Source organism: Ostrinia furnacalis, unplaced genomic scaffold (assembly GCF_004193835.3).
Source record: "Ostrinia furnacalis isolate ACB-3 unplaced genomic scaffold, ASM419383v2 OfSCF4105, whole genome shotgun sequence".
In the NCBI taxonomy this organism is placed as follows: domain Eukaryota; kingdom Metazoa; phylum Arthropoda; class Insecta; order Lepidoptera; family Crambidae; genus Ostrinia; species Ostrinia furnacalis.
Window position 1 is genome coordinate 513,664 of NW_021134344.1, and position 17,577 is coordinate 531,240.

Genomic DNA, 17,577 nt, shown 5'->3' on the forward strand with positions numbered 1-17,577 from the left:
AAGGCGACGGCTAGCTGTCGACATGCTGCCGACGTGCTGTCGACGCATTCGCGGCTGCCGCCGGCAGGTGGCGACAGCTAGCCGCCTCCGCCATTTTGAAGGTCAACTGTCAGTAGTCCAGTGGGTCTAGACAAAGTGCAAATTATAATCGCAAACCAGTCGAAAAGTGGTCGAAAAGCCCCTTTTTTGTATGGAGTTTTGACGGATTCGATTATCGATTCGATCAAAAAGTGCGCTTTGTCTAGGGGGGCAGGAGCTTACACGCACACCTAATGAGTTCCGAACAAATTGATTCGGAATTGCTAAAAAATTAGTGCTGTCAAAAACAATGAAATAATATGGAACTCGAATTTAGAAGGCTACCATAATAAAACATTAAAAAATAGAGCATGGGCGTCGGTGTGTGTAGTCTCGTTCTCTATGCTCGATTTTTGACAAACGTCAAAAATCTGTCAAAGTTAGATGGTGCAACTCAGACCAAATGGTTTTATTTTATCAGACTAATGTATCTACTTCTATCAACATCTTTCCATATAATAATAAGAACAGGCTTTTATACCTACTCAAGATTAAAGCAAATAAAATATCTTCCATTTCATTTAATTTCTATCAAAATGGTACCACCATGACTAATAGGTACCTATACTAAATAGTAATATGTCGTTACAAGGACAAATTTTACATAACCACGTGAAAGGATAGCATACATTATTAGATTTTTAAATGTCAATTCCTCAATACTTGTACGAAGTATCGATTATGCTTGACATATAACCTCAGTGGTGGTAAAGTTCGGCTTGTGAATTAATAATTTGTGTGGGTAGATGATTATAGCCCAACTGCTTGTTACGAAGCCTTAATCTCTGAACATTGACTGGGCTGTTTCTATAGGCCTCCAGACACTATCTATACTAATATTATAAAGCTGAAGAGTTTGTTTGTTTGTTTGTTTACTTGAACGCGCTAATCTCAGGAACTACTGGTCCGATTTGAAAAACTCTTTCGGTGTTAGAAAGCCCATTTATCGAGGAAGGCTATATACCATATACCTATATAGCCTTATAGATTTGAGTCTGGACTGGATGAGGGCCCGGGTGAGGTAAATTTTACGCTCTACGAGCTGGTTTTGCGTACTTTTCGCTGGCGCAGAATCCTGCTGGAACTCCCAGCGTCTGTTATTGGGAATGATATGTGAAAAAGGTTCTATAAGCTTTGGTAGAACTATAGTTTGATACATACACAATGGCATTTGTTCTTATGCCTTTCAGGGCAAAAATACCTCATTTGTTCTTATGCCTTTCAGGCAAAAAATACCTCATAAAAGCCCAAATTTGAGACATGCAACCAAACCTTGATTGACACGATAAAAGCTGGACAGCCGAAATTAAACTAGTGCTTCTTCATTGAAGTACGCATCCATTTTGTTTTCTGTAACTCTCCTCCGTGTTAAAAAATATCATTCAAAAATTTTTTTCAAGGCACTTTTTTCCCATGTACCGCTTAAGCAAAACGCGGGTTTGTTCAATCTCAGATCCTTTAAACGCGCATCCATGTAAATCAATCCTCCATGGTAAAAAAGTCTTCATAAATACCAATTCCATCCTAGTTCTGCTTAAGTCTACCTCCAGGACAAGCAAAGTCTGCTAACGCATGGGATTTTTTGGGGTTCGCGCCTTCGCAGCTTTAATTGCTACTGAAGTCCTACTCCTAACCGTGCGAGGACAATTACTTTTGTTTTGTGTCTTCTACACTTCAAACTTCATTATAATATCGTTTGATGAAACAATTTAATACAAAATTTTCAGCACGTCGAAAATCGACTTACTCTGGCGCACCAATGCAGCGTGAGAACTGCAGTTCGGTCTTCTTTATGCGTCCACTACAAATTTAAAAACAAATGAAATTCAAAACAGTGTACATTTTTAATTTCTTTAAATATTCTAAATTCTAATTCAATAAATATTTTTGAGAGCTTCATTCAAAATTTAAAAGTTATTATCATGTGACAGAACTTATTATGACAGACTAGGTAATGTATATAAAATAATATGTGGTATCAATGTGGTCTAACAACACGTATTGTTGTCAAGGCTCACAACTTTAATAGTGCCCTACGTACTAATTAAAATTTTGTTTTATTATCAAAACCTGTTATTGTGCTTATTATAAAACCCACTCCCTCAGTGTACTTTAACCATAGTATATTAAAGTTATCGACATCAACACCTTATCACTGTGAGTAAAATATAGTTAATATGTCTCATATTATTATTGTATTGTAGCCTTAGATTAATAAAGCCTAGATGGACGGACAGTCTTCATACAAACGCTTCGTCAAAAGTGAGGCAAAAATGTCATGTCATCATTTATTGTCAAAATGTTATTAAAAATATTTAAAATCGCAATTTTTCGAAGGTGACAGATTTTTATTCACATGTACTATCGGGGACTCTTCCGCCTGACCACTTTGTAGAAATTTTAGCGTAAGCGCATCGCTCCGGTCACGTGCTCACCCCGTCTCTAATTGGTTACGCATTTTACTATATTTTTACTACGACCAATAAGAGACAATCAGGGCTTAGGTTGCAATACGAAATACCATTGTGCACTTTATTGTCATACGGTTAAGGTTTAAAACTAAATGTTTCTTTTTCTTCAATCTTTCTTAATTTTAGGCTGAGTTTCACCACCTAACTTTGACCGTAGCTATAACGGTAACCGGTGCTTTTTGTATGGAGTTTAACAGATTTTTGACGTTTGTCAAAGTTAAAGTAAGATGGTGCAACTCGGTTTTAGAATTTTAATTATAGAATTTGGTTACAAACAAATAGATATATGTATTTTTTAATATTGTATTTTTATACGAGGTCTGTCTGCTTTTTGCTTTGGCGAACTGTCGACATATTCTCTCCTTAGTTTTTTTGTGAAGTTTTGTGATCCCTAACCGATTGATTTTGTTTTGTGTTGACCCGTGCTAGTAATTGGACTGTTTGATTGCCTTTTTATTGACCTCCGCGCGATTACTGAATCATGGCCTCTCAAAATAATTCTTAATTCTTATATTTAATTACAAACTTATCTATACATTGTTAACTGTTTAAAAGTATTATTTAGTTTTAAGTTTAATTTTTATTGATTTAAGACCTTGTGTAAAGACACTTATTGTGCAATAAAAAATTTAATTTGAAATAAAACTAACTTAATATTATAATATTTATAATAACCAATTACCTGGATCATTGCTACCTAGTTACAATATTTGTATTAAATTGTAATAACGTAGATAAGTGTTTCTTTTAAACGGAAAACTAAAGTTGCTGACCCAACTAATATTATAAATGCGAAAGTAACTCTGTCTGTCTGTCTGTCTGTCTGTCTGTTACGCTTTCCCGCTTAAACCTCGCAACCGATTTTGATGAAATTTGGCATAGAGATAGTTTGAGTCCCGGGAAAGAACATAGGATAGTTTTTATCCCGGTTTTTGAAACAGGGACGCGCGCGATAAAGTTTTTCTGTGACAGACAAAATTCCAAGCGGGCGAAGCCGCGGGCGGAAAGCTAGTTAAAAATAAATAGAAACCTATTATAGGTTTTTATTTACATTCAAAGATTTAAGAAAGTAATTATGTAGCCAGATCTTACAATTATTGTTTTTAAGCCACAAATATTCCTTAACTCTTTCCTAATTAATTCAATAACATATAGTTTATAAATTATAAGTTCCGAATAAATTAAATACCTATTAAATAAGTAAAATTCGAAAGTGACTGTATAATTTTGCATTTCTCGCCTTAACTAGCTAAACTAATATCATGAGATTTACAATCTTAATATCAACAATAATTATAGAAAGGGCTACTTTTTTCTCAGGTAATTGCACAGTTACCTCGGAATGTGCGATAGCAATTTTGTGACCCGAGCGGGCAATCGCTAGTTCAAATTTTACACGAAGCCCCATATAATATTTTGTAGCGATTCTTTATTGGGTTTCAAATTTACTAAAATGCGACGTTGCCAAACGAGCGCTACGGATGCGGGTAATAAGCAATACTCAATCCTAAACGCTTTACATAGAGCTTGGTTTGCTAGGGCAAACATCTACAGTGGTGCGCCGACGCAGCTTAGACCCGAAACATGAATGAACGGGGGCGTAGCTTAATCGAGCGTGTGTGTGCAAACAATTTAGGCCCTTAAGGTGTCAAGGCGTCCGAGTCCCCGATAGTACCTAATGAGATTTTATTATTTGTTATTTAACAATTATTTAACAATTATTTGTGGGAATGAATAGAGGTATCCGTGGCCGTGGGCTCCACTGATTGTTCTGTTCATTTCCATAAATCAGCTAGTGGTGCAAAGAGGCAAGGCATGTTTGTAAGATGGGGATAGCGGTGCGGGTTGTACAATAACTAAATGTCGATGTATAAACTTTACTGCATATCTGAATTGTACAATTGTTTGTTATCCTAAATAAAATAAAATAAAATAAAATAAAATAAAATAAAATAAAATAAAATAAAATAAAATAAAATAAAATAAAATAAAATAAAATAAAATAAAATAAAATAAAATAAAATAAAATAAAATAAAATAAAATAAAATAAAATAAAATAAAATAAAATAAAATAAAATAAAATAAAATAATTATTATAATACGACATTTAATTAAAACAATAATGTATCACAATTCAATGGTCCACTAAAAGTTGCCTTACTTTTTGTGCACATAAAAATCGGCTATTAAAAGTTTTGTGCATTTTGTATCGTCGTGGGCCGATTGTTGGAATGGTCACATCGTGATATGTCCGAGAATATCGTGATACGCCGGCGCCGTGAATCGACTTTAATCGAATGTTGAATTTTCAGAAACTTTCAAAATGAAGACTACATTGATAATCATGGTGATTGCTTGCTCCTTGGCGGTGATGATACATGAATCAAAATCTGAAAAAGTCCTCTACACGCCTGAGAATTGTAACACGTGTGAAGATTGTGATTGTGACGAGGGTACTTTTTGTGATATGCTTGCAAATTCGGAGGGCAAATTGGTTCCTCAATGTCTTGAAGATAGTGAAGGCAAATATAGCTTATAGAACAAAATTCAAATATCCCGATCAAATAACACCAGGCATTGTGAATCTTGTTTTTAATTTAAAGGATTTTTCGTACTGGATGGATTTCGTATTGATGCGATCTGACCGTGCGGGCACGAGCAAAGAACGTAAAACATTCTGTCGTAAAAAACGCACCGCTGACAGATTGCTTTTCCCGGACCGCTGACCGGTTGCCCTGACCTACAATGTTGTTCATACATATTTTGACCTGACCGCAGATCGCAGACCGCATCCAGTGCGGCAAATCTATTATTATTATGTATTATTATCTATTTTAGGTATGTTTTTAAATTTAAACTCTTTTGACTTCTTTTATCATGTTTCTAGTTAGACATATAAATAAATGGATCAAATCCTTGAAATCTGTTGTTTTTTGTCCACCATACTGTTGAGAAAACCATATAAAATAAGATCAGGGTAATCTTTGGAGATTGTACCCTTGATGTGTCGCCGCCGTCGAATGGAAAAAGCTACATACTGGGGGAAACTGTAGGACACTTGAGTATTTGATACCATTCTCCAATAATAAAGCTCAAATTCTAAAGCTCAACTTTTTAAAAACATCCTTCATTCTGCTCTTAAAAAGTCAATTAATTTTTATTTGTTCAAAATCTACATTTATTACTTAAGATTGAAAACATTATTTTGTGAGAAATAATTTAGTAATTAATAGACCTGGACACAATTAAACCATTTATCTCGAATACTTGGTTTCCATTTTTTTTTCACTTTAATGACACCAAGAACGTTATTATTTCGCCAACATCTAAAATCATTAATCGTTAAAATTCTTTCGACGAAGTTAAGTAGAGTAAATTAAGAGAGCAGCTTAAGGAAAGCATCGTTTTGATTAATAACCATGCGCAGGAGTTATTTTCGAAATAATAAAATTATGGATGACGGAGATGCGCTGGTATAAGTGCTTCCTTGACACCCTTACCACAGAATAAATAATAGTAGTACCTACAGAAGGATTACTCTGCAAGACGATTTAAATAAATACGAGTCTTGCTACCACGCGATACAGTGTAATTCAGCTCGCACAGCACTACGTAGTACGTACCTATGTATTATGGTAAAAGAACTAGCTTGTCGTAATTTGGTGTATCGATGTTACTCTTCCGTTTCATTTACCTACACGGAAAGGTAATAGTTAATATTTTAACGATAAAATTCTTAAAACATCATAAATTGTATTCGAATGAAATTATTTATTAAAGGCACAAAACATCAAGTCCCGACGGGCGCGCGCGTGACACTCGACTGATATAATACCCGCCGGCGCGGCGGGGCGCTTCGCTGTAGGTAATTATCGGATGTACCGCGCGGAGTGAGCCAGGCCTGCCCTTACACATATATAGTGCTGTATTCACAAACCAGTCTTCAATGTCCACAAAAAATGATTCAATAGCACAGTGCTAACATTTAACAGTTTCATCAGCGTTTCTGTCATTGAAACATATAGGATGTAAGGACAGTTCTTTTTTATTTCAACAGAAAAAAGATCACTGATATCTATCTAGTTCTAGGCTGTATCTATTTAATAAATGTTTTTGCAAATCTTAATAAATACCTGATAAATAGCATCAATGCTTCGGCCGTTTGGTGTAGTGGTTCAGAACGGACTACTATGCCGAGAGGTCCCGGGTTCGATTCCCGGCCGGGTAGAAATTGAAATGATGAATCTTAATTTCTGTGACGGGTCTGGGTGTTACTATGTATGTATGTATTAGAAAAAAGTATATTAGTAGTATATCTGTTAAGCTAGCACCCATAACACAAGCATTAAGTTGCTTACTTTGGGGCTAGTTGGCCGCTGTGTGAAATTGTCAAAAAAAAAACCCCCGGGATGAACTTGGTCTACACTGGTCAGGTTTAGGCCACGTTCAGATGATGAGCGTTTAAACGCGCGTTAGCAAAACGCTCGTTGAGTGCTCATCATAAATGTGTCAAGCCGTTCACAGGAGCTACCTACAGCGCGGTAGGAATAGTAAATATCTTTGGACAATCTCACACAGCTCCATCTAGCCCCAAAGTAAGCAATTAATATGCTTGTGTTATGGGTGCTAGCTTAATAGTCCAGTCAATGAATGCTTTAACGACGGTGTAGAGAGAAATCCCTGGAACACAATTTCTAACCTCGGGACTTTATTTAGACTAGTTAGGAGGTGAACATAGCAAAAGTCCCCGCCCTTAGCCCTTGAGCCGGCGGGGAGAGGGAGGTTTAAAGGTACCACTTTTCGGTTTTTCGCTTAATCCTCGGAAACTATGCTTCCTAGTGACATGGCTACTATGAACCAAAAAAAGCTTATTCAATTTGCTACAGGTGAGACAATCAAGTGTTTCTAAATCTTGTATAGTTTTCGCGGCATCTGCTCTAAAAGGTCTGTAATATTGAAAATTTTAATTTTGTCTTACATGTTCCCACCAGGAGAAAATCAACTAAATCAACATTGAGCAAACATTATAGACATGCGGGAGCATGTTAAGCCTAGTTCGAGGGAGGGGACTGCATCGTGCGTATATTTAGACGAACTAATTGGAGCCACTTTTGACTCCTCATCACTCAAAAAGCACTGTGCATTAACACTTCAAATTAGGCTCATGTGTTGAGACTTGCAAGATAAAGATCGGCTTCAAATTTCATAAATATACCTCAAACGGTTATTTAGGTATTGACGTTCAAAAATCGACATTTAGGACACTAAAATCTATCTATCACTGTGAAATNTCATCATAATATTGCATGGTCATCCAAATCACATGTGTTTGCGAAATTTCAGCTTAATCGGTTGCCTGGAAGTGGGTCTTAATTCAGCTTGCAAGATTCCACCCATACAAATATGAGCCAGTCACTGTAATATGACGTCACGCGCATAAAATGGCGGGCCGGCCGCCGCCCGCACTTTTAAAATTCAATATCTTGGAAACTAGTTGACGTATCGAAATAATTATTTCACGTGTATTTTTTATTTTTAACAGAGAATACAGAAAGCTAAAAAACAAAAGTAGTGAACATTCTTCATTCATTGGTGGTGTCAAATTGACGTACAAGGGACTGGTGGTAGGTGAAGGTGCCTCGATCTTCCGATGAGATGGATGAGCCCCATAACCAGGTCCGATCAATGCATTTTCCTTATAAACAGAATTATTTTTAAAAAAAGGTCATAGTAGCATTCAATATAAATATTTTATTACTTAAGTTTGAAAATATTATTTTGTCAGTAATAACCTAATAATTTAGCAATTAAATACCCAGACACAATAAAACCATTTATATCAAATATTTGGCTTCCATAAATAATTTTTCATTTCAATTAGGTACACCAAGAACGTTATTATTTTGCCAACATCTCAAATCATTAATCGTTAAATTCTTTCGACGAAGTTAAGTACAATAAATTAAGAAAGCGGCTTAAGGAAACCATCGTTTTGATTAATAACCATGCGCAGGAGTTATTTTCGAAATAATAAAATTATGGATGACGGAGATGCGCTGGTATAAGTGCTTCCTTGACACCCTTACACATATAGGTAGTGCTGTATTCACAAACCAGTCTTCAATGTCCACAAAAAATGATTCAATAGCACAGTGCTAACATTCCGGAGTAAGTATAGTTTCATCAGCGTTTCTGTCATTGAAACATACAGGATGTAAGGACAGTTCTTTTTTATTTCAACAGAAAAAAGATCGCTGATGTCTAGTTCTGGGCTGTATCTATTTATTAAATGTTTTTGCAAATCTTGATAAATACATCTATGCTTCGGCCGTTTGGTGTGTTCAAAACGGACTACTTACTATGCCAAAAGGTTCCGGGTTCGATTCCCGGCCGGGCAGAAATTGAAATGATGAATCTTAATTTCTGTGACGGGTCTGGGTGTTACTATGTCATTGTATAATATGTAGGTATGTATTTACAAAAAAAAGTATTTAAGTATGTTTATATCCATTGTCTAGTACCCATAGTACAAGCTTTGCTTAGTTTGGGACTAGCTTGCTTAGCGTAGTGTAAAATGTCCAAGGATATTTATTTCGTACACATCAGCGTCGTTACTGAACCAGTTATGATGAACTTTCATTTAAAACTATACTTTTATTACCTAGGTAGCTTAATAAAAATGGGATGTGGTTATTAATACGATCCTTATAAGTGTTTCTTGTTAAGTGGTAAATCGTTATCCGACAGTTTTGGATGACAATAAAGTTTGTCATGTTGCGACATTGTTATAATAATTTAATACATAGTACCTAATTTAGAAGCGTTAACCTTTTCACCGCCACGGTATTCTAAAAGACAAACGTTTCCGTGCCCTTCACGCCACGTCTTTATTAAGACGTCTAATCACAACATTATTAATAAACAATTTGAAAAATCGAACTGCCTAAGAGCGAAGCCACTCTAACGCTAAGAAATTTTAATAACTATTATAATCACAAGCAACAATACATAAACAATTCCTTTGTTTTATTTTGTGCGTATTGTGCGTGCGTACGATTATGTAAAACCCTAAACTTACATTATTATCATTAATAGGAGACTTTGTTTATTTTCAAAACAGCAAAATTACAATAACCAAAATTGCTTGGCGATAGAAGACACACCGCTTTAGAGATGGGTTGGCGGTTCAAAGTCAAAGCCAAAGTCAAAATTTCTTTATTTGTATAGACTACAAGCGGCCGCTTGCGACTTCGTACGCGTTGATCCCGTTTTACCCCCTTAGGGTGGAGTTTCGTAAAATCCTTTCTTAGCGGATGCCTACGTCGTAACATCTACCTGCATGCCAAATTTCAGCCCGATCCGCCCATGGTTTGGGCTGTGCGTTGATAGATCACTATGTCATTCAGTCAGTCGGTCACCTTTGAGTTATATAATATTTAGATTAAAGATTAATAGTAGTACTTACCTACTTACAAATCGTCAATTATGTTGCTCTTAAGTAGCCTCTACATGTCTCATAATCGTTTTACCTAACCAGTACCAGCCCTTCGAGACCAACATTTGGCAAGTGCTGAGATGGCGATTAATGGTGACGACCTGATGCATTACGCTCGCGCTCTCCTGTCAATGTCATAATCTGGGACGCTTCAGTGTTGTTCAACTATACTTTCGACTTTTGACAACATGTCAGAAGTCGACGACTCACGTCGGTGGGTCGTCGGGTTTGGTGTGTAGACTACATTACTCTTATAGGTCTCTAATAATGTGTGGGAATAAATTAAAATGACACTGACACCCGTTTTCACGAACAATACTTGCTTAAGTGAACGCACAACGTTGAATAGAGAATAGATATGTTTTAAAAAAACTGCATTTACACGTTATAAAGGTTCAAAGGGAAAACTTAATGCACATGGGATCCTGATCCAGTCTACCTTTAGGTCATACGAAGAGTAGAGTCGAAAGAACCGACATGAAAGTTTATGTACTAATACTAGCGGCCGCCCGCGACTTCGTACGCTTGGATCCCGTTTTACCCCCTTAATCTATCTTACGTGGTTAAGATTTTTTCATACAAATGTTTTTTCCCGCTTACTCCCGTCACCGTGGGAATTTTGAAATATCCTGTTGTTACTAAGCTTTAAGTTTACTAAGGTACCTGCATGCCAAATTTTAAGCGGCTAACTTAAGCGGTTTAGATTTTTCATACAAAAGGATTTTCCCGCTAATTCCCGTTCCCGTGCGAATTCCTAAGCATACTATAACCTGTCCAGGAGTATAAAGAATAATTGTACCAAGTTTCGTAAAATCCGTCGAGTAGTTTTTGTTTCTATAAGGAACATACAGACAGACAGACAGACAGACAGACAAAAATTTTACTGATTGCATTTTTGGCATCAGTATCGATCACTAATCACCCCCTGATAGTTATTTTGAAAATATGTTTCAATTGACCTCTCTACAGATTTATTATAAGTACAGAAAAACACCTAACCAAAAGTTGAGGAAAAATAACTTGAAATTGTTTTTACGACAACGACGGTTAAAATTGCAAGCTGGTTTCGTGGAGCTCATTACTAATCTGAAAAATTCCTAGAATTTTTAAGACACAAATAAACATGTAAGCATCTATTAAAAAGTGACCCATATTTGAGGCCACGGCCTTGCCGTTTTAACACTAAATTGCGACAATTTTAACGCAAGTGCTTTGTAAAGCTAATGAATAAGTAAAGGCGTAAAAAGAAATGGGTCAAAAATGTTTCTGTCATTTTCCTTATTCAGTGAATGTCTTTATCAATATACTTACGAGCAAAAGTATGGAATCACCCCGTTGTGTTTGGTTCCAAGCCATCTTAAGAACTGAATGACTATGTATGTATCTATACTATAGATACTATTGATTCTATACTATCAATTTAAAGTATAAAATATTACCTTTAAAATGGTACCATTTTTATTTATCTTCTATTAGTCATTTAGTTCATTCCAAACTTCCATACTTTTGTTCGCGAGTGTAACAAAATCCAATTCAACGAAACTAGTTTTAGATTTGTACTGAATAAAGTTAGATCAAAACGAAAATTTACAAAACGGTGAATTTTCTTTCGTTGAATGGATCGTTTCCAGTTAAAACAGTGTTAATATTAACTAATTAAATGACAATCAAAAAGCTGGTGGCGGATGTGCCTTAGAAAAATGCCTTCGACGCGTTCACCTTGTGTATAACAAATCATATAGAATATCAGATTGTTGCAAAATAATGTTAATGCCGATAACGCTCGGACCATCTTGGGTATATAACGAGGCTCACTTACTCTATGGGCACAGTCGCAAGTTGATCTTACCTCTGACATCATGGTGAGTTAACCATGTGAACTCATAAACTGTGAAGTTAACGTGAAAATATAATCTGGCAATTTTGAGAACCAATTAGTAACATTGACACCGAACGGTGTAAGTTCTAAGTGACCTGAATCATCTTTGATTACAATTAAACTGGAATTATTCAATAATCAAGAATAGTTCATTTTTGTAATTAATTTAATATGATTGCCGAATTATATTAGCGCCGACTGTAGATCATCTTATTCAATTTTTTGTTTTATTTTGGGATCATTTCGTGCTCGTTTAAATTATCTGTTCTGAATTTTATTAGTTTACTTTTTTGTCAAATCACTCGTCTAGTCAATTAGTTGTTAAACAAATGTTACAGAGTGATTTCACGTAAATCACCCATCAAAGCTTGACCGATCATTTCCTATTTCACACACAGCTTTCATTCGGGAGTCAGAAGAGTGGCAGCAACGTTTTTATAATGGGAAGTCAGGCATCCGCTGTCATTATAGTATGAAATTATCGGCAGTGCGTCTGTGTGCTGCTAAAGTCGCCTAAATGTGACAGTTCTAAATGTGATAGTTAAAGACTTACGATCGACTTGGAACTCCTCCTATGTTCCTCTGATTAATTTCGTTGCGGGTCCAATGACAGTTAAACTTTCTCCCGGGACAAACTTGACCTTCACTGGTTGGGTTTTTATTGGCGGTCAAGCTGTAGGAATAGTCCNATCCTGGCTTTGGTTGCAGCGGTGGGTAAGAGAGGTGGGAATAGTCCCTTTACGATTGCATCTCGCTCTTCCAAACTGACGAGCTGATCGTTTCCCGCAGAAATCCTTCGTAGCCGTCCTCGCCCTCGTGGCTCTCGCCGCCGCCGACGTGTCGCACCTGCAAAACCCTGAGGCCGGCGCCCAGATCGTCAAGCAGGAGGCCGATGTCGGTCCCGAGAGCTTCGCGTACAACTACGAAACCAGCAACGGCATCGTCGGTCAGGAGAGTGGAGCCCTGAAGAACGTTGGCCGCGTAAGTGATGCTACCTTCTATTCTATGGCCTACTAGACAAGGATGCGCACCATCGTAACGTTTTTACGAGACTCTTTATCGATTCAAGCGAAAAGACCGTATGTTTGTCCTAAAATCATCGATAAGATTATTTCGTGGCGCGGATCTTAGGCCGCACCGAACTACCTAACCTAATGGGCCAAAATAGTATAAATATTTGAGTTGTTGTTACATAGTATACATAGCTTTAATCTAAAAGGCGCTGGAATATGTCCAGTGACTTTTTTTTTGACTATGCTCGGTGATTCAATTGACCCGATTTTTTGTCTACACTAATATCATAAAGAGGAAAACTTTGTTTGTTTTTTTGGTTGTAATGAATAGGCTCAAAAACTTCTGGACCGTTTTTAATAATTCTTTCACCATTCGAAAGCTACATTATCCACGAGTAACATAGGCCGTAAAATATGTAGATAATGTAGTCCACGCGAGCGGAAAGCTAGTCTTGATTTAAAATATAAAAACTCCTATAATCGTCTGTTGTAAAAATTAACAATCGGAATACAAGTGCTCAATAGCGAAGTAGAATCAAAATAAAAAATAGTCTCCTTTCAAAAGAATCAGTAAAAAATTGAACCGACATAGCACGTGGTTTGCAAATCGATTCTCCTATTCGAGATAGAATTACTTAACAGGGTGATCACGAAGGCGTAGTTCAATTGATATTCAAGAGATGTCCAATGAATGACATACTCGTTGCTATTGAAATTGCAAATTTTGAATTCGCATGGTCATAATCATAACATGCAAATCAAATGTTCATATTAAAATAAAAGCTTTTAGGATTCCTATATGAGGTTCGTCTTACAAGTCAAGGCGATCTGGCGGTAGACATATTTGATTGCAGATTACAGAGTGATCAAATTATACTAATTGATTGGCTTTTTATTATCAATATTAAGTTTTATCGAAAAACGTTATCTCTTCATTTAGATTATAATTTAAGAATCACGAATTTTATTTTTTAGAATTCCGTTAAGAAATTAAAAAGTTACCAACTAAGTAAAGTGTAATAGAGCTATAATTTTTTTATGCAGAACAAGGCAGGTATTTAATTTTGATCGCAATCGCAATAATTGTTACATTAATCATATCTTATTTTAATTTATCATCCAAATTGTGAGAGTATTAACATTTAATTTTGCTCTAACATCTTCTTAATACAACATTCATTAAATTATTTTTAAATGATCAGCCTGTATATTCGACGGTAATAAATTAACGAGACGAGTCGAAGGCCGCAGCCGAGTGACATTTAACTAGATGAACTTACGACTAAAACATTTGAATTCATATTACCTGATGCTCGGAGGTCAACATTTACTTAAACCACTGCTTAGCGTTTTGTCGTATAAATAGATCGTATGTAACATCAAACTTGAGCTAGCGAGTATTGAGTCGTTTAAAATGTGTTGCATAAGCTATTTAGCTTGTACAGTCAGCGATACTTAGTTGTGCAGGAAAGTATATTTAATTTTTTTTGTTCTTCTAGGAGGACGAAGCTATCTCAGTCCAGGGAGCCAACAAGTACACCGCCCCCGGTGGTGAGGTTATTGCTCTGACCTACACAGCTGACGAGAACGGATACCAGCCCCAGGTAAGGGTTCCTTACATTATGGTCTTTATCTTCACTGATATTATAAAGAGGAAAGATTTTATTGTTTAAACGAACAATCAAATCTTCCGAAACAACTGGACCGATTTGAAAAATTATTTCAGCATTAGAATTCTACATTATTTCTGATGAGCAGGCGGTACAAAGTTCGCCGGATCAGCTAGTTTTATTATAATCGCATCAAATCGTCTCTATGTTGAGTGAGATTGTTCAGATGCCAATATACTGCTGGTTTTAGAAGGATGTAAATGACTTTTTAGGAATCTCCTTTACCGTCTTTTATTTTATTTAGCCTCGTGAAGTCAGTCTTTTTTATCCCGTTTTCAGAGTTCTTAGTATTAATAATGAAAACATTGAAATTAAAATAGTGCTGTGCATGACACAATTAAAGCAGTATTAGCACTTTCAATTTAATCTTTTACTTGATCAAACTATGTTTTTTGGTCAACAGCGCAAATTAACGCTTAACGAAACCAAAAGTCCAAAAGAAGCCACTAACTACAGTTTAATTAGCATAATGATTAACGACTTTACTGATTAAATTAGTTAGACAACACGCAAATGGCATCACAACCTTGAAAGCGGCAGTTTACAAGTTAACATTGGAATAGAGCTTGATGTTAATAGGACGAGTATTTTAATGAAGTTCAAGATCAATGAGGTTTGGTTATAAAATGAAGGGACTTTACTCCAATGCCTGATTTGTTAGTTTTTATTAATAAAGATACATTTAGCTCGAGTGAATAGTCATTTTAATGGCTATTATCTCCCGCTTTGTATCGAAGGGAAGTCTATAATATTATGTTTCGAACTCCTATATTATTCTGATTAAATTCGTTGCGGGTTCCAAGACAGTTAGCTATCCCCCGGGACTACTCAACCTTCACTGGTTGGGTTTCATTGGAGGCCAAGCTGTGGATCCTGGCTATACAGAAATTAAAGTGCTGGGATAGGTCCCGTTTTATAGTGTAGTTCAGGGTTTCCCAAACTATGGGTCGCGACCCAGTGGTGGGTCGCGAGCGAACATTGAGTGAGTGAGTGGGCCCGGCTGCCTGTAGAACGACACACCACCTTACCGAACCAACCGCTGGGCAGCGGGCGAAATTTCCTATAGGTGGATCCCGAGTTTGGGAACTTGTATTAGATGAGCCGTAGCCCAGACAACTTTGGGAACCACTGGTGTAGTTACATTCATCGAAAAATAAACATGAATGACAGATAATTATAGTGGCTACATAAAGCTTTCATTCAAAATCACGTGGCAAATTTAATCAATGTTACCTAATCACAGTTTATCAAAGCTTTTCAGAATGTAAAATAAAATCGTAAACAATATTGTCAACCTTTGATAGGTTACGGCTAAGTTGCACCATCTTACTTTAATTTTAACAAACGTCCAAAATATGCCAAACTCCGTACAAAAAACACACGTCAAAGTAAGTAAGTTGGTGCAACTCAGCCTAAGAGATGAGTGAAAGTTTGACCTTCATGGGCTTTATTGCACATCTGCATCGCTGAAAAAAAAAGTTGTTAATACTCTATTTTAGCTAGACATAATTTTTACCTACGACCCCATCTTGCCAACCTGAGAAATATAGGCCAAATCATTTGCTTCTGGTTAAATAAAAAAGGATCGTGCTCCTGCAGTGGAGACTCATGACCTATGATGATAATGATGCTCTCAGTTGAGCACACTGTCCTTGCCGCTCAATGAGGGCTATCGTTTTTATACTTAACAGTTGGCACCCCTGGCGATTGACAGGACCTTACTCTACAGTGGCGCCATCTTGATGAGTGCAAATGCGATAGTCCTCCTACCACTTTCGCGCTCACCAGTTGGTGCCACTGTCTTCGCTACTAGCAAGTGACAGGACCTTACTCTACAGTGGCGCTAACTGGTGAGCGCTAAAACGATAGCCCTCATTCTTAACGTGTTCTTTCTTGTTCCAGGGTGCTCACCTCCCCACTCCACCCCCAGCGGAGCCCATCCCAGAATACATCGCCAGGGCCATCGAATACATCAGGACTCACCCTCCCGCGCCTGAATCTCCCGTCAAGAGGTTCTAAAAACCTTTAAGTAGTCAATAATTAACAATACTCATGAAATATCACTGCCTATGATGTTTCTCTAGTCGAAGCTTGTAAATGATCAAATAAAAATATTACATACCACCACACCTGTTTTTATATTTTTACTAGATTTTGAACGCGGCTTCAACCGCGTAAAATTTAGTTTGTCACAGATCGTCAAAAATTATAGGCTAAATGCCTACGGTTACATAAAAAAAAACTGTAAAGATTCATTAAAATCCGTTTTGTAGTTTTTGCGTGAAAGAGTAACAAACATCCAGACATCCATACAAACTTTCGCATTTATAATATTAGTAGGATTTACCTTATTCATATAAGAGCCTCTCTCATCATCTTCGAGTAAAGTTCTAATTAGTTCCTAATTACCACTACTAAAAGTAAAATAAGAGGTATTTTAGCGTTATTCAGGATGGTGAAATACTCGTGACTTTAAGCAACGATTAGCATACTTGACATTTTACTCGGAGATTGTGAACGAGGCCCTTAGGCAGAGTTGCACCATCTTGCTTTAACTTTGACAAATGTCAAAAATCTGTCAAACTCCATACAAAAAGCACCGGTTATTGTTACGGTTAGGCTGAGTTTGGATTAACATGACTTTATGTTAAGTCGACAATCCGTTAAAATATTATAATATTGATGTTTTAGTAGGCTCATAAAGTTGTCCGCATCGACCGCATCAAATTACCAATAAATAAAAATATTACAATACAGAACTCATGTCATTACTAAAGTGAAATAAAAGTGCAAGTCATCATTCATTTCTTTAGGTATGTCATTCTACAACATGACGTCAAACGGTGGTTAGAATCAATAACATTAACGAGAACCACTTGACTTAATGGGCTGCGAACTAATATCTTAATTAACATGCGCCCCGAATCCACTGAAAGTAATTAAAACAAATAAACTGTGAAAAGAGGCAAT

At 36.5% G+C, this 17,577-nt stretch overlaps 1 protein-coding gene across 1 annotated transcript; it reads left to right on the forward strand.

Moving 5' to 3' along the window:
• Window positions 1-11,804: 11,804 nt before the first annotated feature.
• On the forward strand, window positions 11,805-16,734 carry LOC114358775 (larval cuticle protein LCP-17-like). The gene is made up of 4 exons (XM_028312819.1): window positions 11,805-11,907; window positions 12,714-12,905; window positions 14,437-14,541; window positions 16,510-16,734. Exons 1-4 carry the CDS (start codon window positions 11,905-11,907, stop codon window positions 16,624-16,626), a joined length of 417 nt encoding a protein of 138 aa, XP_028168620.1. The 5' UTR covers window positions 11,805-11,904; the 3' UTR covers window positions 16,627-16,734.
• The last annotated feature ends 843 nt before the right edge of the window (window positions 16,735-17,577 follow it).

Bases quoted from the DNA above. Each gene is read 5' to 3' on its own strand.
- LOC114358775 (XM_028312819.1), top strand. The intron at 12,906-14,436 runs GTAAGTGATGCT...TTGTTCTTCTAG, and splicing joins CCCTGAAGAACGTTGGCCGC to GAGGACGAAGCTATCTCAGT. The intron at 14,542-16,509 runs GTAAGGGTTCCT...TTCTTGTTCCAG, and splicing joins AGAACGGATACCAGCCCCAG to GGTGCTCACCTCCCCACTCC.